The 22,155-nt window shown below is 44.1% G+C and overlaps 1 protein-coding gene across 1 annotated transcript; it reads right to left on the bottom strand.

The window, feature by feature from the left end:
- Window positions 1-12,412: 12,412 nt before the first annotated feature.
- Window positions 12,413-20,220, bottom strand: LOC124017339 (proline-rich protein 7-like). Its single transcript, XM_046332591.1, has 2 exons — window positions 19,600-20,220; window positions 12,413-14,695 (listed from the first exon to the last, which is right to left on the bottom strand). Exons 1-2 carry the CDS (start codon window positions 19,910-19,912, stop codon window positions 14,226-14,228), a joined length of 783 nt encoding a protein of 260 aa, XP_046188547.1. The 5' UTR covers window positions 19,913-20,220; the 3' UTR covers window positions 12,413-14,225.
- Window positions 20,221-22,155: the final 1,935 nt, after the last annotated feature.

The following is a 22,155-nucleotide window of genomic DNA, read 5'->3' on the forward strand; positions in this document are numbered from 1 at the left end:
TCCCAAAGGCACCCTATATGCCTTCAAAAAGTATTCACACCCCTTGACTTTATCCACATTTTGTTGTGTTACAGCCTGAATTTAAATGGATTCAATTGAGATACTGTCACTGGCCTACACTGTCACAACCTGACCGTAGAGAGCCTTTTAATGTCTCTATTTGGTTTGGTCAGGGTGTGATTTGGGGTGGGCATTCTATGTTTAGTTTTCTATGATTTGGTGTTTCTATGTTTTGGCCGGGTATGGCTACTTAGGTAGCCCTTTCCCTGCTTTGTTTGTGGGAAGTTAACTTTGTTTAGGGCACAATTAATAAAACATTTGTCAATAAATATTCAATTAATTTGCTTAACAAGTCACATAAGTTGCATTGACTCACTCTGTGTGCAATAATAGTGTTTAACATGATGTTTGAATATCTACCTACATCTCTGTACCTCTGTCACGTGTGCTCCCTCTCCAGCCTCTAGGTCACCAGGCTGCTCTTTATGGTGCACACCTGTCATCATCGTTACACACACCTGTGCGTCATCAGACCCACCTGGACTCCATCACTTCCCTGATTACCTTCCCTATATATGTCACTCCCTTTGGTTCCTTCACCAGGCTTTGTTTCTGTTACAGTTTCATGTCTGTGTGCTGTTAGTGTTTCTTGGTTTGTATTATGTTCCATTTATTTGATTAAAACACTCACTCCCTGAACTTGCTTCCCGGCTCTCAGTGCACATCGATACAACCTCATACCTACAATTATCTGTAAGGTCCCTCAGTCGAGCAGTGACTTTCAAACACAGATTCAGCCACAAAGACCAGGGAGGTTTTTCCAATGCCACGCAAAAAAGGGCACCTATTGGTAGATGGATTTAAAAAAGGCAGACATTGAATATCCCTTTGAGCATGGTGAAGTAGTTAATATCCCAGTCACTACAATGATACAGGCATCCTTCCTAACTCAGCTGCCGGGGAGGAAGTAAACCACTCAGGTATTTCACCATGAGGCCAGTGATGTCTTTAAAACAGTTACAGAGTTTCATGGCTGTGATAGAAAACTGAGGATGGATAAACAACATTGTAGTTACTCCACAATACCAACCTAAATGACAGACTGAAAAGAAGGAAGCCTGTACAGAATAAAAATATTACAAAATATGCATCCTGTTTGCAAGGCACTAAAGTAAAACAATAAAAGAAGAAAAAAATAAATTAACTTTATGTCCTGAATACAAAGCATTATGTTTGGAGCAAATCCAACACAACACACCACTGAGTACCAGTCTTCATATTTTCAAGCATGGTGGTTGCATCATGTTATGGGTATGCTTGTCAATGGCAAGGACGAGGGAGTTTTTCAAAAATAAAAATAAACTAAATAGAGCTAAGCAAAATCCTAGAGGAAAACCTTGCTCAGTCTGCTTTCCAACAGACAGTGGGAGATAAATTCACCTTTTAGCGAGACAATAACCTAAAACACAGGGCCAAATATATACCGGAGTTTCTTACCAACACGACATTGAATGTTCCCGAGTGGCTTAGTTACACTTTTGACTTAAATCGTCTTGAAAATCTATGGCAAGACTTGAAAATGGCTGTCTAGCAATGATTGACGTGAATGTTTTAAAGAATATTGTGCAAATATTGTACAATCCAGGTGTGCAAAGCTCTTAGAGACTTACCCAGAAAGACTCACAGCTGCAATCGCTGCCAAATTTGCTTCTACAAAGTTTTGAATACTTATGTAGATTTGATATTTCTGTATCTTATTTTCAATACATTTCGAAAAACATGTTTTCACTTTGTCATTATCATGGGGTATTGTGTGTAGATGGGTGAGATTTGTATTTATTTAATCTGTTTTGAATTCAGGCTGTAACTCAACAAATTGTGGAATAAGTCAAGGGGTATGAATACTTTCGGGAGGCACTGTATTGCCTATATGGGCCCTGATCAAAAGCAGTGCACTATATAGGGAATAGAGTGCAATTATTTACACATCCATACAGTACAGTAGTAGCAGCAGATGTAGGAGTGACTAACAGAGAACAGTTCCTGCAGTCAGACGTATAGAGAATACTTTGCATGCTACATGTTGTATGTACATTCATTCATAGAAAAACAGTTTGTACAGTGCCTTGCGAAAGTATTCGGCCCCCTTGAACTTTGCAACCTTTTGCCACATTTCAGGCTTCAAACATAAAGATATAAAACTGTATTATTTTGTGAAGAATCAACAACAAGTGGGACACAATCATGAAGTGGAACGACATTTATTGGATATTTCAAACTTTCTTAACAAATCAAAAACGGAAAAATTGGGCGTGCAAAATTATTCAGCCTCCTTAAATTAATACTTTGTAGCGCCACCTTTTGCTGCGATTACAGCTGTAAGTCGCTTGGGGTATGTCTCTATCAGTTTTGCACATCGAGAGACTGAATTTTTTTCCCATTCCTCCTTGCAAAACAGCTCGAGCTCAGTGAGGTTGGATGGAGAGCATTTGTGAACAGCAGTTTTCAGTTCTTTCCACAGATTCTGGATTGGATTCAGGTCTGTACTTTGACTTGGCCATTCTAACACCTGGATATGTTTATTTTTGAACCATTCCATTGTAGATTTTGCTTTATGTTTTGGATTATTGTCTTGTTGGAAGACAAATCTCCATCCCAGTCTCAGGTCTTTTGCAGACTCCATCAGGTTTTCTTCCAGAATGGTCCTGTATTTGGCTCCATCCATCTTCCCATCAATTTTAACCATCTTCCCTGTCCCTGCCGAAGAAAAGCAGGCCCAAACCATGATGCTGCCACCACCATGTATGACAGTGGGGATGGTGTGTTCAGGGTGATGAGCTGTGTTGCTTTTACGCCAAACATAACGTTTTGCATTGTTGCCAAAAAGTTCAATTTTGGTTTCATCTGACCAGAGCACCTTCTTCCACATGTTTGGTGTGTCTCCCAGGTGGCTTGTGGCAAACTTTAAACGACACTTTTTATGGATATCTTTAAGAAATGGCTTTCTTCTTGTCACTCTTCCATAAAGCCCAGATTTGTGCAATATACGACTGATTGTTGTCCTATGGACAGAGTGTCCCACCTCAGCTGTAGATCTCTGCAGTTCATCCAGAGTGATCATGGGCCTCTTGGCTGCATCTCAGATCAGTCTTCTCCTTGTATGAGCTGAAAGTTTAGAGGGACGGCCAGGTCTTGGTAGATTTGCAGTGGTCTGATACTCCTTCCATTTCAATATTATCGCTTGCACAGTGCTCCTTGGGATGTTTAAAGCTTGGGAAATCTTTTTGCATCCAAATCCGGCTTTAAAGATCCAAGATGGCGTAGCAGTAAGTCGTCCTGTCGTGTCGTGTCCCCTGTATATATAGTTTCTTTTTCGTTTTTTTAAACATATTTTTCTTCGCATATCTCTTTAAAACTTTTTGCTAAACCTAAGCTTCCAAATACTCTCCTGCAACCCACCTCACCCAATGTAGCTATTTTTCCTAAAGTATTTATATTTACTTCGGAACCGGAACCCCTCAACTGAAGCTCAACTGAAGCTAGCCAGCTAACCACCAGCCATGCTAGCGGTCTTCAGCTAACCGGTCATCAGCCTACCTTCAGCCCGGAAAGCTCTCGCCAGTTCGAACAACGCGACTCTAACCAGAGCATAACGGACCTACTTATTTTTCATCCCCGGATTCTTCCCCGGATTCCCACCGCAAACAGAACATTTTTCAGCTGGATCTTCACAACTAGCTATCTACGAACGGTTAGCTTGCTAGCACAGGCCTGCTAACCGTCTGCATCGCCGCGTCCCAAACACCCATATTTACTTTCTATCTCTTTTTGATTTTTAATTTGTTTATACCTCCCGGAAACCTGCCTCACCCAATGTGATACGGAATCGCTATTATTTTTTATTTTTTAGAACACACTCAAGAACCCCCAGAAGCTAACCAGCTAACTAGCTACAAGCTATTTAGTCATTGTTAGTTTTTTTTAACCTGGATAACACTCGCCAGTCCAGCTTCCCTGCCCCATCCACCGCTGCCGCCTGGACACTGATCTCTTGGCCACATAGCTGATTTACGCTGGACTGTCCATTAATCACGGTACTCCATTCTGCCTGTTTGTTTTATCTGTTGGCCCCGTTGCCTAGTCAACACCATTTACCTGCTGTTGTCGTGCTAGCAGATTAGCTGTTGCTGTCTAACCTACTGTTTTAGCTAGCTCTCCCAATTCAACACCTGTGATTACTGTATGCCTCGCTGTATGTCTCTCTCAAATGTCAATATGCCTTGTATACTGTTGTTCAGGTTAGTTATCATTGTTTTAGTTCACAATGGAGCCCCTAGTTCCACTCTTCATACACCTGATAACTCCTTTGTCCCACCTCCCACACATGCGGTGACCTCGCCCATTACAACCAGCATGTCCAGAGATACAACCTCTCTCATCATCACCCAGTGCCTGGGCTTACCTCCGCTGTACCCGCACCCCACCATACCCCTGTCTGCACATTATGCCCTGAATATATTCTACCATGCCCAGAAACCTGCTCCTCTTATTCTCTGTCCCCAACGCTCTAGGCGACCAGTTTTGATAGCCTTTAGCTGCACCCTCATACTACTCCTCTGTTCCGCGGGTGATGTGGAGGTAAACCCAGGCCCTGCATGTCCCCAGGCACCCTCATTTGTTGACTTCTGTGATCGAAAAAGCCTTGGTTTCATGCATGTCAACATCAGAAGCCTCCTCTCTAAGTTTGTTTTACTCATTGCTTTAGCACACTCTGCTAACCCTGATGTCCTTGCTGTGTCTGAATCCTGGCTCAGGAAGGCCACCAAAAATTCAGAGATTTCCATACCCAACTATAACATCTTCCGTCAAGATAGAACTGCCAATGGGGGAGGAGTTGCAGTCTACTGCAGAGATAGCCTGCAAATTAATGTCATACTTTCCAGGTCCATACCCAAACAGTTCGAACTACTAATTTTGAAAATGACTCTCTCCAGAAATAAGTCTCTCACTGTTGCCGCCTGCTACCGACCCCCGTCAGCTCCCAGCTGTGCCCTGGACACCATTTGTGAATTGATCGCCCCCCATCTAGCTTCAGAGTTTGTTCTGTTAGGTGACCTAAACTGGGATATGCTTAACACCCCGGCAGTCCTACAATCTAAGCTAGATGCCCTCAATCTCACACAAATCATCAAGGAACCCACCAGGTACAACCCTAACTCTGTAAACAAGGGCACCCTCATAGACGTCATCCTGACCAACTGGCCCTCCAAATACACCTCCGCTGTCTTCAACCAGGATCTCAGCGATCACTGCCTCATTGCCTGTATCCGCTACGGAGCCGCAGTCAAACGACCACCCCTCATCACTGTCAAACGCTCCCTAAAACACTTCTGTGAGCAGGCCTTCCTAATCGACCTGGCCCGGGTATCCTGGAAGGACATTGACCTCATCCCGTCAGTTGAGGATGCCTGGTCATTCTTTAAAAGTAACTTCCTCTCCATTTTAGATAAGCATGCTCCGTTCAAAAAATGCAGAACTAAGAACAGATACAGCCCTTGGTTCACTCCAGACCTGACTGCCCTCGACCAGCACAAAAACATCCTGTGGCGGACTGCAATAGCATCAAATAGTCCCCGCGATATGCAACTGTTCAGGGAAGTCAGGAACCAATACACGCAGTCAGTCAGGAAAGCTAAGGTCAGCTTCTTCAGGCAGAAGTTTGCATCCTGTAGCTCCAACTCCAAATAGTTCTGGGACACTGTGAAGTCCATGGAGAACAAGAGCACCTCCTCCCAGCTGCCCACTGCACTGATGCTAGGTAACACGGTCACCACCGATAAATCCATGATTATCGAAAACTTCAATAAGCATTTCTCAACGGCTGGCCATGCCTTCCGCCTGGCTACTCCAACCTCGGCCAACAGCTCCGCCCCCCCCGCAGCTCCTCGCCCAAGCCTCTCCAGGTTCTCCTTTACCCAAATCCAGATAGCAGATGTTCTGAAAGAGCTCCAAAACCTGGACCCGTACAAATCAGCTGGGCTTGACAATCTGGACCCTCTATTTCTGAAACTATCCGCCGCCATTGTCGCAACCCCTATTACCAGCCTGTTCAACCTCTCTTTCATATCGTCCGAGATCCCCAAGGATTGGAAAGCTGCCGCAGTCATCCCCCTCTTCAAAGGGGGAGACACCCTGGACCCAAACTGTTACAGACCTATATCCATCCTGCCCTGCCTATCTAAGGTCTTCGAAAGCCAAGTCAACAAACAGGTCACTGACCATCTCGAATCCCACCGTACCTTCTCCGCTGTGCAATCTGGTTTCCGAGCCGGTCACGGGTGCACCTCAGCCACACTCAAGGTACTAAACAATATCATAACCGCCATCGATAAAAGACAGTACTGTGCAGCCGTCTTCATCGACCTTGCCAAGGCCTTCGACTCTGTCAATCACCATATTCTTATCGGCAGACTCATTAGCCTCGGTTTTTCGGATGACTGCCTTGCCTGGTTCACCAATTACTTTGCAGACAGAGTTCAGTGTGTCAAATCGGAGGGCATGCTGTCCGGTCCTCTGGCAGTCTCTATGGGGGTGCCACAGTGTTCAATTCTCGGGCCGACTCTTTTCTCTGTATATATCAATGATGTTGCTCTTGCTGCGGGCGATTCCCTGATCCACCTCTACGCAGACGACACCATTCTATATACTTTCGGCCCGTCATTGGACACTGTGCTATCTAACCTCCAAACGAGCTTCAATGCCATACAACACTCCTTCCGTGGCCTCCAACTGCTCTTAAACGCTAGTAAAACCAAATGCATGCTTTTCAACCGACTAGCATCACCACCATGGATGGTTCCGACCTTGAATATGTGGACATCTATAAGTACCTAGGTGTCTGGCTAGACTGCAAACTCTCCTTCCAGACTCATATCAAGCATCTCCAATCGAAAATCAAATCAAGAGTCGGCTTTCTATTCCGCAACAAAGCCTCCTTCACTCACGCCGCCAAGCTTACCCTAGTAAAACTGACTATCCTACCGATCCTCGACTTCGGCGATGTCATCTACAAAATGGCTTCCAACACTCTACTCAGCAAACTGGATGCAGTCTATCACAGTGCCATCCGTTTTGTCACTAAAGCACCTTATACCACCCACCACTGCGACTTGTATGCTCTAGTCGGCTGGCCCTCGCTACATATTCGTCGCCAGACCCACTGGCTCCAGGTCATCTACAAGTCCATGCTAGGTAAAGCTCCGCCTTATCTCAGTTCACTGGTCACGATGGCAACACCCATCCGTAGCACGCGCTCCAGCAGGTGTATCTCATTGATCATCCCTAAAGCCAACACCTCATTTGGCCGCCTTTCGTTCCAGTACTCTGCTGCCTGTGACTGGAACGAATTGCAAAAATCGCTGAAGTTGGAGACTTTTATCTCCCTCCCCAACTTCAAACATCAGTTATCTGAGCAGCTAACCGATCGCTGCAGCTGTACAGTCTATTGGTAAATAGCCCACCCATTTTCACCTACCTCATCCCCATACTGTTTTATTTATTTACTTTTCTGCTCTTTTGCACACCAATATCTCTACCTGTATATGACCATCTGATCATTTATCACTCCAGTGTTAATCTGCAAAATTGTAATTATTCGCCTACCTCATGCCTTTTGCACACATTGTATATAGACTCCCCCTTTTTTTCTACTGTGTTATTTACTTGTTAATTGTTTATTCCATGTGTAACTCTGTGTTGTCTGTTCACACTGCTATGCTTTATCTTGGCCAGGTCGCAGTTGCGAATGAGAACTTGTTCTCAACTAGCCTACCTGGTTAAATAAAGGTGAAATAAATAAAATTAAAATAAATAAATAAACTTCTTCACAACAGTATCTTGGACCTGCCTGGTGTGTTCCTTGTTCTTCATGATGCTCTCTGCGCTTTTAACGGACCTCTGAGACTATCACAGTGCAGGTGCATTTATACGGAGACTTGATTACACACAGGTGGATTGTATTTATCATCATTAGTCATTTAGGTCAACATTGGATCATTCAGAGATCCTTACTGAGAGAGTTTGCTGCACTGAAAGTAAAGGGACTGAATAATTTTGCACGCCCAATTTTTCCTTTTTTGATTTGTTAAAAAAGTTTGAAATATCCAATAAATGTTGTTCCACTTCATGATTGTGTCCCACTTGTTGTTGATTCTTCACAAAAAATACAGTTTTATATCTTTATGTTTGAAGCCTGAAATGTGGCAAAAGGTCGCAAAGTTCAAGGGGGCCGAATACTTTCGCAAGGCACTGTATATTCACAGTATGTGTGGGATGTCAGTCACTGAGAGTCCATAGTATAGCAAGGCCATTTCCTGCTTTAGGTCAAATCAATCTGTAGCCTATCTGGACAGATATTCTCCCTTGGATGGCATTTGGATATATCCTCAAATGATGGATCTCCCACAATGATGTCAATCCAATATTGGAGGAACGGTCCACTCCATCAGGGCATTTAATCAATTTCCTCAAAATGGCTGTCACATTGACAGCTAGACAGAAAGTTCCAATTCCAACTGTGTTTAGCGAGCCCTGGGAAGGGAAACCCTGTGGATGTCAGTCGTCAGACACTACTGACAGTCCCAGTCCTACACTAGTAGATAGAAGCCATGTGCCCTGAGCCATGTGCCCTGAGCCACTCTAAACAGACTAGCTAGCTAGAGCTCTGGCCTGGTGGTTACCTAGCAACACGTATGCCATTGGAGGATGGAGGACAGTGGCATACACCTCTGTCTTTTCCTTCTCCTGTTGCGGGGGAGAGGAAAGACAGAACATAAAAACAGCACAAACAAAACAAACATGGTACAATGAAATAAACTGGAATCAATGCATGACAGCTCAGGGAGGCAATTGTCAGTTAATATAGAGTACTGTATGTGACAAGTTGTGTGATTAAACAGACAAAACCTTTGTCAAAATAATATTCAACATTACTTCAAGCATGGATAGAAACACATCAAATTAAATAGTGTTCATTTTCAGTTACACTTAAAGCATGAATTAGTACATTCAGGAGCCATGATAATCAGCTTCACTTGTTTGTTTTGATTGTTCTGAAAAATAAAAGCATGTAAGTTCTTCAAATGATTGTCTCAATGCAATTTTCTATATACTGTAGATCAGTGGTTCCCAAACTTTTTATAGTCCTGTACCCCTTCAAACATTTAACATCCAGCTGCGTACCCCCTCTAGAACCAGGGTCAGCGCACTCTCAAATGTTGTTTTTTGCCATCATTGTAAGCCTGCCACACACACACACTATACGATACATTTATTAAACATAAGAATGAGTGTGAGTTTTTGTCACAACCCAGCTTGTGGGAAGTGACAAAGAGCTCTTATAGGACCAGGGCACAAATAATAATATAATAATAATCAATCATTTTGCTCTTTACTTAGCCATCTTACATATATAACCTTATTTGTTAATTTGTATTGGAAAGCGTCTCAGTCTTTTTCCCACACAGTCTGTGCCTGTATTTAGTTTTCATGCTCATGAGGGCCGAAAATCCACTCTCACATGTACGTGGTTGCAAAGGGCATCTGTGTCTTAACAGTGTGATTTGCCAAGGCAGGATACTCTGAGTGCAGCCCAATCCAGAAATCTGGCAGTGGCTTCTGATTCAATTCCATTTTCACTGAACCGCTTGTTGCATTTTCGATGAGGCTCTCTTGTTCAGATATCTGTAAGTGGACTGGAGGCAGGGCATGAAAGGGATAACGAATCCAGTTGTTTGTGTCATCCATTTCAGGAAAGTACCTCTGTAATTGTGCACCTAACTCACTCAGGTGATTCGCTATATCACATTTGACATTGTCTGTAAGTTTGAGTTAATTTGCACACAAAAAATCATACAATGATGGACCTGTGTGTTGTCCTTGTTAATGCACACATAGAAAAATCATAACGGTGTTTCCCTGCTCCGCATCGCAACCATCTCCTCCTCTGGCTTTGAGACTGAGATGCAGCTGGGAGGGATTCGCATCTCGAATAAGGAGAGGGAACGGAGGATCACCAACCGCCTGTGCCTCTATTGGAGACCGGAGGGCTACTGGTGAGCGCTACTTGTTCGGGTGCTACATGCAGTTTTGTGTCACCGTTTACACCTGTTGTTTTGGGTCATCCCTGGCTTGTATGTCATAATCCTTCTATTAAGGTCCTTGTCATGTGAAGTGTTTAATGTCTGCCATCTCCAGACTTCTCAGGAGGAACCTGATTTATTAGTGCCGGAGGAATATCATGATCTGCGCACGGTCTTCAGTCGGTCGGACCACTCCTCCTCGGGTTATGCGAGGATTATTTGCTTTGATTGTACTCTGCGCCCCTCTGTTATCGGGCTGAGGAATCGTCCTTTCATGAGACTGCTAGAGAAGAGCTCCAACTTCTTAATCATAGCCGCAATTTTGTCCCACACATTGATTATAGTTGCGGAAAGTCCCTGTAATCCTAGATTCAGATCATTCAGGCGACATCACCCAGACAGGCCAGTCCTGTGAGAAACTCGTCATCATGCAAACGGTCAGACAAGTGAAAATTATGGTCAGTAAAGAAAACTTTAAGCTCGACTCTCAATTTTTTTTAAAAGTCAATACTTTGCCCCTTGATAACCAGCGCACTTCTGTATGTTGTAAAAGCGTTATATGGTCGATGACCATACCATTGCATAGTGCAGAAAATACACGAGAGTTCAGGGACCTTGCTTTAACAAAGTTAACCATTTTCACTGTAGTGTCCAAAACGTATTTCAAGCTGTCAGGCATTCCTTTGGCAGCAAGAGCCTCTCAGTGGATGCTGCATTGTACCCGAGTGGCGTCGGGAGCCACTGCTTGCACGCGCATTACCACTCCACTATGTCTCCCTGTCTTAGCTTTTGCGCCATCTTTACAGATACCAACACATCTTGACCACCAAAGTCCATTTGTGTCACAAAGCTGTCCAGTACTTTAAAAATATCCTCTCATGTTGTCCTGATTTCCAGTGGTTTGCAGAAGCGGATGTCTTCCTTTATTGAACCCCCAAACCAGGAGCTGACACATACCAGGAGCTGTGCCAGGCCCGCCACGTCTGTTGACTCATCCAGCTGTAATGCATAGAATTCACTGGCTTGGTTGCAAAGCAGTAATTATTTCAGAACATCTCCTGCCATGTCACTGATGCGTCGTGAAACAGTGTTGTTTGATGAAGACCTTGTCTCTATATGTTTTTGGGCCTTTTCCCCCAGCATTGTCCCAGCCATATCTGGGGCAGCAGGAATGAAGTCCTCCACAATAGTATGGGGCTTGCCTGTCCTAGCCACTCGGTAGCTCACCATTTAAGATGCTTCTAGACCCTTCTTATTAATGGTGTCTGTTGCTTTTATACATGTCTTAATACTTAAAAGTCGTCTTAATTCTCGCTCAAAAAAACTTCTGTGGCTTATTTTTAAAATGGCCATGTTTTGTTTCTCAATGTCTGCGCAAGAGTGAAGGTTTAATCGAGTTGTGAGATAGTACTTTTGCACATATAACACACTGTGGCTACTCCCAATATAAGTGAACCTCAAATCAATGTAGTTCTCATCTTATTTGTGCCTCTTTGATGGTCCAACGTCCCTGTCTGTTGTCCGGTGCTTTCCTAGGTAAGGGGGCAGTAGCTCTTCGGCTGCATCAGATTCACAACTGTCAGTGTCCATGCTAGTTGGGCTAACAACAAATGTAGAATTACTGACGCTAGCATTGGATGTGCTCGTGGAAGCAGAACAACTTGTCGTCGACAGGTGCAGGTGTAGTACTGCTGGTAGTAGCAGTACTACCAGTAGAGCTGGCACGTGTCTCTATGGACGAGGGCCTTACTTTTTTTAACCATTTATCAATTTTCGAGCAAACGGAATAAGCAGCAGCTACGTTTGGCTACATACCGTTGGTGGAATTCCCGCGAGAGAGTAATGGTTAATGTGATTGGATGTTAATTATTTGACTGGGCTACTTGTATTTGACATTGTGTTGTTATTTCGCTTAACACTATATGGTTAAATTAGATTTTTGACAGTGTAACGAGGCTACTCAGGCGATAAAAAAACCTCACCCAAATATATAGCCAAGTTGGAAAATATAAATGGACTGTTTGAAAATGTGAAGAAAATTATATGTTTTAAATGTATTTAAATAATATAATAAAATAATATTATTTTCTATGTTTGGTTAGGTCAGGGTGTGACTCGGGTGAGACTCGGGTGAGAAAGTCTATGTTTTATATTTCTTTGTTTTTGGCCGTGTGTGTGTGTGTGTGTGTGTGTGTGTGTGTGTGTGTGTGTGTGTGTGTTTCCCAATCAGAGGCAGCTGTCTATCGTTGTCTCTGATTGGGGATCACATATAAGTTGTCATTTTCCTTTTGGGTTTTGTGGGATCTTGTTTTCTGTTTAGTGTTTCTGCCTGACAGAACTGTGCGCTTTCGTTTTCACGTTTGTTATTTTGTTTGTGTGTTTTTTGAAATAAACTAATCCTGAAACACTAAACACTTTGCACGCTGTGCTTTGGTCCACTCCTTTCGACGAGAGCCGTTACAGCATCCAAAATAAACTTAATGGACGTCTCAATGCTATGTAACACAGAACAACATACTACCGTAATATATCAATAGAACCCAGGACAAACTGAGACATTGTCTGTATAGATTCAAACTGAAATACTTTTTACCTCTCAATAATAACATTATCTCATGGCCTCAAGTAGTTCTCTCATTCTCTCCCTCTCATCTCTCTCTCTCCTGGCGTTGGGTACTGTATGTTCCCTATCTCTACATTTATATAAGCTCCTTGAGGACAGCACTTCAGCTTTGCACTGACAAGCTTCCTAATTTGTCCGAGCATCTCAAGGGTACTGCCAAGTAAGGCCAGGCCATCAAATACTCCATTAATTTCAGTGGATTATGTAATGTGATTGAATTGGGTTACATAACAGCTAATAACAAAGCGGTGGACCTTGGTGGTAACACTGTTCCTAACAGGCTTAACAGCGTAGTAAGGGAGGTCAGGATTGATAGATTCCATTCCCCCTGCAAAAGCATTCCATAGCTGAATAAACTTTTTAAATCAGGAAAAGGAACAGAAATCCCATCTCTGCAATTGCTTGGTGCATGGTGATAGCTTTGTTTTTCTACCATGACAGATGACATTTTCTGTGATGGTGTCTGCTATATGTACTGTAGCACCCCCATGGCAATGCGAAGGAGAGCGTCTCCCAGCGACATCTAGCCTGATGAGTGGCTTGAGAGTAAGACAGAGGGATAATGACGGAGGGAGAGAAAGAAAGAAATGGATTCACAATCACAATCTTGATAAAACACTTCCCTCGTGGACAGATAGCAACCACATACACACACACACAGACAGACACACGCAGGCACACACATACGCACACACTCAGTTGGTGTACACTGAGGAGCAACAATCCCCAGCTGGGGATTATCAAATTGATATTCATAGTCCACTTCAGAACATCTTGAAGATATGACAGTAATGCTGAAGAAGAGCTTTTTCAATACAAAACAGAGTTTCCATTGCACATTGCAATGCTCCGAGCAGGGTGATAGTTACTTGGGCTGAATGCCCCAACATGTCTTTCTTGGTCCTTCACTGTACATACTATACATCAAGAGAAACAGCAACACAGAGCTACTGCAGGTCATTAAAGAGTTCCCCCTCTTTCAACCTGCAGTCATACAAAGAAAGGCTATGAAAATGTCTTTAGAAATTTGGCGAGGAGGAGAGGTCGCTAGGGGCCCAAGGTGTCATGGGCAACAGACAGTTCCAGGGAGCTATGGCAACAGCAGACTCATATAATAGCTGCTCTGCATCAGGCTGCGACGCTGCAGAGAATAGAGAGATCAACACAACTACAGAGATATAGAGAATAGAAAGAAATGGAGGGAGAGAGAGAGACAGATAATGGAGGGAGGATGAGAGGAAGGCTGGGAAGAGAGACCATCTTTAGAAAGGGTGTCCCATCTCACTCTGTCAACACCTCTGGCTGCTGGGAGTCTGAAGGACATTTCTCCTCCTCTATCCCCTTCATCATTAGTCCAACTCTACAACCCAGATGCAACTCCTCAGACCCAACCCAACGCCTCTCCTTAGCTCCAGTGTCCTTAGCTCCAGTCTGACCCCCACCTCCAGGAGGGTTAGTCAGGCCTACACGGCTGTGCTGCGACCCAGCAGAGGGAAGGCTGTGGGCAAGCCACAACTCTGCTCTAGCCCCCTGAGCCCCTGGAGCCCATGGATACTTCTCAGCCCTAGCTCTGGGTGTGTGTGAGTCCGGCCCTCGCGGGGCATGGTGACGGTGGCCTGGGCCTGCAGAGAGAGGGGCTCCGTGGGGAGGGTGTTGTGGTTGAGGTCCATTGTGGAGAGCAGGTGACCCAGGGAGTCCCAGCGTCGGGCGGTGGGCAGGCGGATCAAGGAGGAGTAGCCCCGCTCAGAGAACACTGTGACAGGGGGAGTCTTGGAGGTCTCAGGCTCCTGCTGCTGCAGCCTGGAGGCCTGGGGGGTGAGCTTGGTGTAGGTGCCCCCCCGGCTGTCAGCCAGCACTTCACAGTAGGGGGGAAGGGGGTCCTCCATCAGAACAGCCTCCTCGTAGCAGGGGGGCTTCCCAAACACGTCCGTCTCTGGGGAGAAACAGACACTTGTATATTAGTTCTCCCTTTCCCATCGACACAGTAAGGGTTCCTGTGGACAGGGTTGTGTGGGAGATCATCATTGGTAAAAACTGACCGGCTATTACATAATGTTAATGTAACTCTTTCGACGCCTCAGTCAGCTCAAATGACTGACTTTACATCTGGAGTTACTGATACCACTGCCAAGTCCTACACTTACAGCTTTGCCTTTAAACTGTGAATCAACATAGGTTGAGCGGTGAGCATTCCATTGATTACTACAGTGGCCTACAGTAAAGGCTTCTTTGATGACTCAATTCTGACAGTTTTTTTATAGTGCTAAATGGCATGCGCACACACACACACACACACACACACACACACACACACACACACACACACACACACACACACACACACACACACACACACACACACACACACACACACACACACACACACACACACACACACACACACACACACACAGTGTGAAGAGAGATTAATGGGATATTTGTCTGACAGGAACACTCAAGCCACAAGTGGGAGGCTAATTTACTGATGTATTAAAGCACAATCATCTGTCTTCAATCCCTTTACAGCTCGCAGAGAGAAAACCCAGAGGAACAGAATAGGTGGGAGTAGAGGAGACAAACATTTTGTTATGTTACGGCCTTATTCTAAAATTGATTAAATAAAACATGTTCCTCATCAATCTACACACAACACCGCATAATGACAAAGTGAAAACAGGTTTTTAGAAATGTTGGCAAATGTATAACAAATAAAAAACAGAAATACTGTCACGCCTTGGTCATTGTATTTTGTGTTTTTGTTATATGTTTGGGTAGGCCAGGGTGTGACATGGGTTTATATGTTGTGTTTCGCATTGGGTTTGTAATATTTGGGATCGCGGCTGATTAGGGGTGTGTCTAGTTAGGCTTGGCTGCCTGAGGCGATTCTCAATCAGAGTCAGATGCTTGTCGTTGTCTCTGATTGGGAACCGTATTTAGGTAGCCTGAGTTCACGTTGTATTTTGTGGGTGTTTGTTCCTGTCTCTGTGTAGTAGTCACCAGATAGGCTGTAATTAGTTTCACGTTTCGTTTGTTGTTTTCGTATTTCAGTTATTTCATGTACCGTTTTCATTCATTAAAGTCATGAGTAACCTACACGCTGCATTTCGGTCTGACTCTCTTCTTACAACAGACGAACGTCGTTACAAATACCTTATTTACATAAGTATTCAGACCCTTTGCTTTCAGACTCTAAATTTTGCTCAGGTAGATCCTGTTTCCATTAATCATCCTTGAGATCTCTCTACAACTTAATTGGAGTCCACCTGTGGTAAATTCAATTGATTGGACATGATATGGAAAGGCACACATCTGTCTATATAAGCTCCCACAATTGACAGTGCATGTTAGAGCAAAAACCAAGCCGTGAGGTTGAAGAAATTGTCCGTAGACAAGTATTTCGCTACACCCGCAATACCATCTGCTAAACATGTGTATGAGACAAATAAAATGTGTTTTGATTTGATTTAGAGCTCTGAGACATGATTGTCTCAGAGCCTCTGACCACACCTGGCACTTCCTCTAGTGTTATCATTTCTCTAGTGATGTGTGGAAACCCAGCCTGGTAAAGGGAGAGGTACTTGTGTGCGCTTAGACACGGTCATAACATGGATAACATGGTTAATCATAAACTCCATTTCCCAGCCTCCATTTCTTTCAAAGCACACCCACAGTCTGTCTATACTACTATTTATTCCAGGCAGTGAGCGATACCACTTTGCACTTCAGAGTGTTTTTCCACTGGAAGAAATGTTGCTGCTCACTAAAAACACAACAACCAATTGATGTTGAGGATATAGAACATCTGATATGGAAATCCTCCACAGCATGTGTTGGAAGTGTCATCATGGTGGCAGTAATGTTTAGATCTGCTGTCTGCGTATCACTACATCTCCACAACCAATTACACCAATGTTCATAACGCCCTGCTCTGGCCTCCTTTGTAATATTAGCCCCAGCCTCTATATGTATAAATTAACACTAAGCAAGCTTCGATACAGTAACAACAGAGGCCCAGAGCACTGGAGCTATTTCCTCTGGGAGATGAGAGGAATGTTTCATGAACCAGGTGGTCGTGTTTGTTTCCCGTGTCAGCAATGCCTCTGGACAAAGAGAGGGCCAACAAGAGCAGAGGGGTGGTAGGGCTGTGGAGGGTGGTGAAAGGAACAGCCCAGAGCGGAGCCACCTCCCCTAGGGATATGATTGCTAATCTCAGCCTCAGTGGCCCTGGGGCCCCGGGGCCCACCACTGTCGCCAAGGACATGACGTAAGCACAGCAGCAGCTGCAGGGTGCAGGGTGGGAGGTATTATTGGAACATGCCCTCTCCAATGCTGCAGGCCGATGGATCTCAGCATGAGAAAATTGCAATTAAAAATGTAAATGAAGCTTGTTCAATTACATTTCTGAACACAAGCTGTGCCTTGAATATCAATCATTTTGTGGCCATTTTATTTCTTGGCGCTATGTCATTTGGGGGAGGGGATCCCGAGTGGCGGAGTGTTCTAAGGCACTGCATCTCAGTGCTAGAGGCATCAATAGAAACATCACTAGAGACCCTGGTTTGATTCCAGGCTGTATCACAACCAGCTGTGATTGGGAGTCCCATAGGGCGGCACACAATTGGCCCAGCATCGTCTGAGTTTGACCGGGGTAGGCCGTCATTGTAAATAACAATTTGTTCCTAACTTATTTGCCTTTATAAATCAAAATCAAAATTTCCTTTCCCTTTATAAGCGGCTGTCTTCCCAATGAGCAGATTCCTCCCGCTTTAAGGTGTTCGCCTTAACCACCCTGTCCTGCTGCCATGGTACTGAGTTCCTCTATCTGGCTTTTGTGCTTGCTCGCTCTCTGTCTATTTCAATGGCTAGGTTACCTTTCACTCCACTGACTGACTGCTATGCTGTTGGCGCCTACTAAATGTCGAGCTGCTAGCAGTCTGTCATTGCGCTGGCTGCTGTGCTGCTAACTCTGTCACCGCTCTGCCCACGCACTGCCTACTCTACTGCGCTAACTGTCACCATGTCACCCACAAAGGAACGCAGAAAGCTATGATGAAAGCCTACAGCAAAATGCCTTTAGAATCCCTGCTGTCACTGCTGTAGCTTGTAATGTACATAAAACTGCAGGTGTCTTCTGGGTTATGCTCTTTGTATATTTATGTTGCATTCATATTGAACTGGAAAGGGACAATATGTGAAAGCTGTCAAGAGTTGCATACACTCTTAGAGAAAAAGGTTCCTTATAGAACCAAAAAGGCTTCTATTGCTTGCTTCATATATGGAACCCCTAAAAGTTCTATATTGAATCCTTTTATCTTTGATCAGAACCCTCAAGGTTCTTCTTGACTGAACTAAAATGGTTCCATATTGAACCCTGCATGGTGCCCTTTATGAATGACTACTACTATTGAATAGTAATATTTTGAGCTAAGAATATAATTATATTAACTATGAAATAATGGACAAAAAAGTACCAACATAGTTTTTGGAATTTATTGTCATTATACGCTATCATAGTTTGGATATGCACTGGTGGCCAGGGAGGTATCTCTTTGTTTGAATGATGGCCCACATCAACTCTGGCTGACTTCTCTACAATACAATGCAATACAATATACTTTGTCCATTAGTTACAGTGAACAACAAAAACGTGTCTTCTGCTCCCATCTCAACTAGAGGTCGACCGAATATGATTTTTCAATGACGATACTGATACCGATTTTGTATATATTGGAGGACCAAAAAAGCTGATACCGATTAATTAGCCAATTTTTTTATTTATTTATTTATAATAATGACAATTACAACAATACTGAATGAACACTTATTTTAACTTAATATAATACATCAATAAAATCAATTTAGCCTCAAATAAATAATGAAACATGTTCAATTTGGTTTAAATAATGCAAAAACAAAGTGTTGGAGAAGAAAGTAAAAGTGCAATATGTGCCATGTAAGAAAGCCAACGTTTCAGTTCCTTGCTCAGAACATATGAAAGCTGGTGGTTACTTTTAACATGGTAAGATGTTTTAGGTTGTAGTTATTATATGAATTATAGGACTATTTCCCTCTATACCATTTGTATTTCATTAACCTTTGACTATTGGATGTTCTTATAGGCACTTTAGTATTGCCAGTGTAACAGTATAGCTATCGTCCCTCTCTGGGCTCGAACCAGCAATACAACGACAACAGCCACCATCGAAGCAGCATTACCCATGCAGAGCAAGGGAAACAACCACTTCAAGGCTCAGAGCGAGTGACGTTTGAAACGCTATTAGCGTGCGCTAACTAGCTAGCCATTTCACTTCGGTTACACCAGCCTCATCTCGGGAGTTGATAGGCTTGAAGTCATAAACAGCGCAATGCTTGACGCACAAGGAAGAGTTGCTGGCAAAACGCACGAAAGTGCTGTTTGAATTCATGTTTACACGCCTGCTTCTGCCTACCCCCGCTCAGTCAGATACTTAGATACTTAATCGGCCATTCCGATTAACCGGTCGACCTCTAATCTCAACCCCCCCCCCTAATTGAGCTTCAGTCAATCCTACCCTCCACACCTGTTCCTGTGCAGCGGGCCAGTGTGTGTGTGTGTGTGTGTGTGTGTGTGTGTGTGTGTGTGTGTGTGTGTGTGTGTGTGTGTGTGTGTGTGTGTGTGTGTGTGTGTGTGTGTGTGTGTGTGTGTGTGTGTGTGTGTGTGTGTGTGTGTGTGTGTGTGTGTGTGTGTGTGTGTGTGTGTGTGTGTGTGTGTGTGTGTATGTGTGTGTGCGTGTTTGCGTGCGTGCGTGTGATAGAACATTCTAGTAAAAAAGTAGTGTTACAGAATGAGTACCTTACCTTGTGGGGAGGCCCAGCTGCCCTGGGGGAGGGATCGGGGAATGTGCAGCGGTGGGGAGAGGGTCAGCGGGGGGCAGAACTGGAGGGGCTCTCTGGATGGAGGGTACCCAGCCAACCCCGGAGTGCCCAGGCACTCCAGTGACTCCATCTCCAGGGCCCTTAGACACTGCTCCCTCAGCCTCTCCTCCCTCCTCCTCTTCAGACGACGCTGGACAAAGCTACAGAAGCAGCACAGCATGACGATGAGAGCCCACACCAACCAGAACCCAGCGAAACAGGCCAGGAAGGTGTACGTGCCCTGGGACATCACCATGGTGATGAGGAACTAGTTGACTTGGAACTACCGAGGTGCGTGAAATGAGGAGCCAACTAGACTTGGGAAGATACGTTAAATCAAATAGCACTGGCTGCCACTGAGGAGACAAGGGAAAACATTCAAGAGAAAGATAGGGCTCCAGTCTCCAGAGGAGTTTGGATGAATGTATAGTCTTCTGTTGAGTTGTAATCCTCTTATATCAGTGCGACAGAACAGCCCTGATTCTGTTAAGAGGACTGGGTGTCGAGTGTGCTTACACACACACACACACACACACACACACACACACACACACACACACACACACACACACACACACACACACACACACACACACACACACACACACACACACACACACACACACACACACACACACACACACACACACACACACACACACACACACACACACACACACACACACAACAACAGCACTGTCTCAGAGGCTCTTCTCTAGTCCAAAGGCCAGGTATCATCAGTTGTTTTCCAGCCTGCAGGTCACTTCAAATCAGATATCCTGTTGTTCTTCAGAGGTAAAATAAGGAGATCTTCTACATTCTCACTCCAGTCTCACTGCAAAACTCATAGTCTAAATCACATACACCGTCAAGGTATCCTGAAAAATCACCGCTTAGGAAACTCTGATCACAAAAAAACACAGAGCACTACTCCTCCTTCCCACTGAGGTTGAGGGCCTGCTCCTCTCCACACCAGGCAGACTGAGTGGGCCCTCTGAGGGGTGAGGCCTGGATAGGGGGTCAGGCAGAGCAGCGCCACGTGACGTGTCAGTCTGTCCCACAGCTGCCTCCTCCAGGACACAGGGCCAGACCCAGGGGTTCCACACACTCACGCTGGGTTCCGTGAGGTTCCGAGGCGTTCCGAGTCCCCCCTCTGGTGCGCTGAACCCCAGACGATGGATTTTAGCACCTTTCTGGAGTACTACTGACGTTACGCTGCTCAACAAACAGGGAGAGGAGAGAGGGTGGAGGGGACCGTCATTAGCAATTATGAAATAGGCAATATTTTCAAAACACGACGCTGCAATATCAGAAACATGGACACGGGCCTGTCTAGTAAATTATCTCAGCTGTTCAAACATCATTATGATGGTGACCTCAAAGGGTGAGTATCAGTTTCACACATTAGAGAGGATGGATCAGAACAGTACATAGATCTCTTTGGGAAAACAGGGCCCTTTATATGGGTGCTAAATGGGACACAATCCTGCTAATCCTTCCCAGATAGCTAGTGCGGAGCAATTAACCAAAATGTTGGTTATTTTTGTTTTTTTAAACAACTAATTAACCAATGTCGGTTCAATTATTTGAATTCCATTTAGTTTTGTTTTTTTCTGTGAGCTCGATGCGCACATCGCACAGTTTTTCTAGAGATAAAGCAGATCCAGCCTGAAATGTGCGATGTAGTAGAGGGTGTTTTAGTTTCCAACAGGCCAATATTCTAGATAGTTTAGTGCATAAAACGTGGTAATTAACTACAATGACCATAATCCATTGCGCATGTACTTGTCCGGTCTGTGTTTCTTTTATGCCTTCTACTGAATAGAGAAGAATGCATGATCATGAGGTGATATAGAAAGGAGCTGTTGCTTCGCGAGATGCCTCACATGGAATTACATGATCTAAGTGATTGATAGTTGGTATTCAGCAGTCATAAAAGTATACCTTATTTACTTTAAAGAACTATTAAAATAGTGATTTTGTCAGACAGCAATGGCAGCAGCCCTATAGAGATGAGATGATGACTTGGAATGAAATTATAAAGTCATCAAATAAAACAAATGTAATATACACAACAACTTAAATATTTTATAAAAGCAAAATAATGTGAATAAATGATGGTGAAGTGATAAGCAGTAATGGGCAGTCACTACCATCACGGGAGTTTTGTTTTATTCTGTGTTTTTACAGCATTCAAACAACATAATGCATAGTGCACTTCATTTATTTTTTAATCAACGGAATCCGTGATATAAAAAAAGATATATATTGAACAGAAACTGACCTCAAAAATCATGAATTGCTAAGCACTTCAGCTAGCACATAACATTCTGAGAACCATATGGGGTTGTCCTATGCTTATTTAGCATACAACCTTCCCAAACCTGTTAGCAACGGGTGTGACTGAAATAGCCAAATCCACTCATTTGAAGGGTTGTATATATAGTGTAGGTTCCCAATCTCCCAACCCCATAATTGTTATTGTTATCAATCAAGATA

This window comes from Oncorhynchus gorbuscha, unplaced genomic scaffold (genome assembly GCF_021184085.1).
Source record: "Oncorhynchus gorbuscha isolate QuinsamMale2020 ecotype Even-year unplaced genomic scaffold, OgorEven_v1.0 Un_scaffold_19:::fragment_4:::debris, whole genome shotgun sequence".
Classification (NCBI taxonomy): Eukaryota; Metazoa; Chordata; class Actinopteri; order Salmoniformes; family Salmonidae; genus Oncorhynchus; species Oncorhynchus gorbuscha.

Coding starts and splice junctions, on each gene's coding strand:
- LOC124017339 (XM_046332591.1), bottom strand. CDS start 19,912: ATGGTGATGTCCCAGGGCACGTACACCTTCCTGGCCTGTTTCGCTGGG. Junction 14,696..19,599: donor CAGCTGGGCCTCCCCACAAG/GTAAGGTACTCA, acceptor GTTTCTCCCCAG/AGACGGACGTGTTTGGGAAG.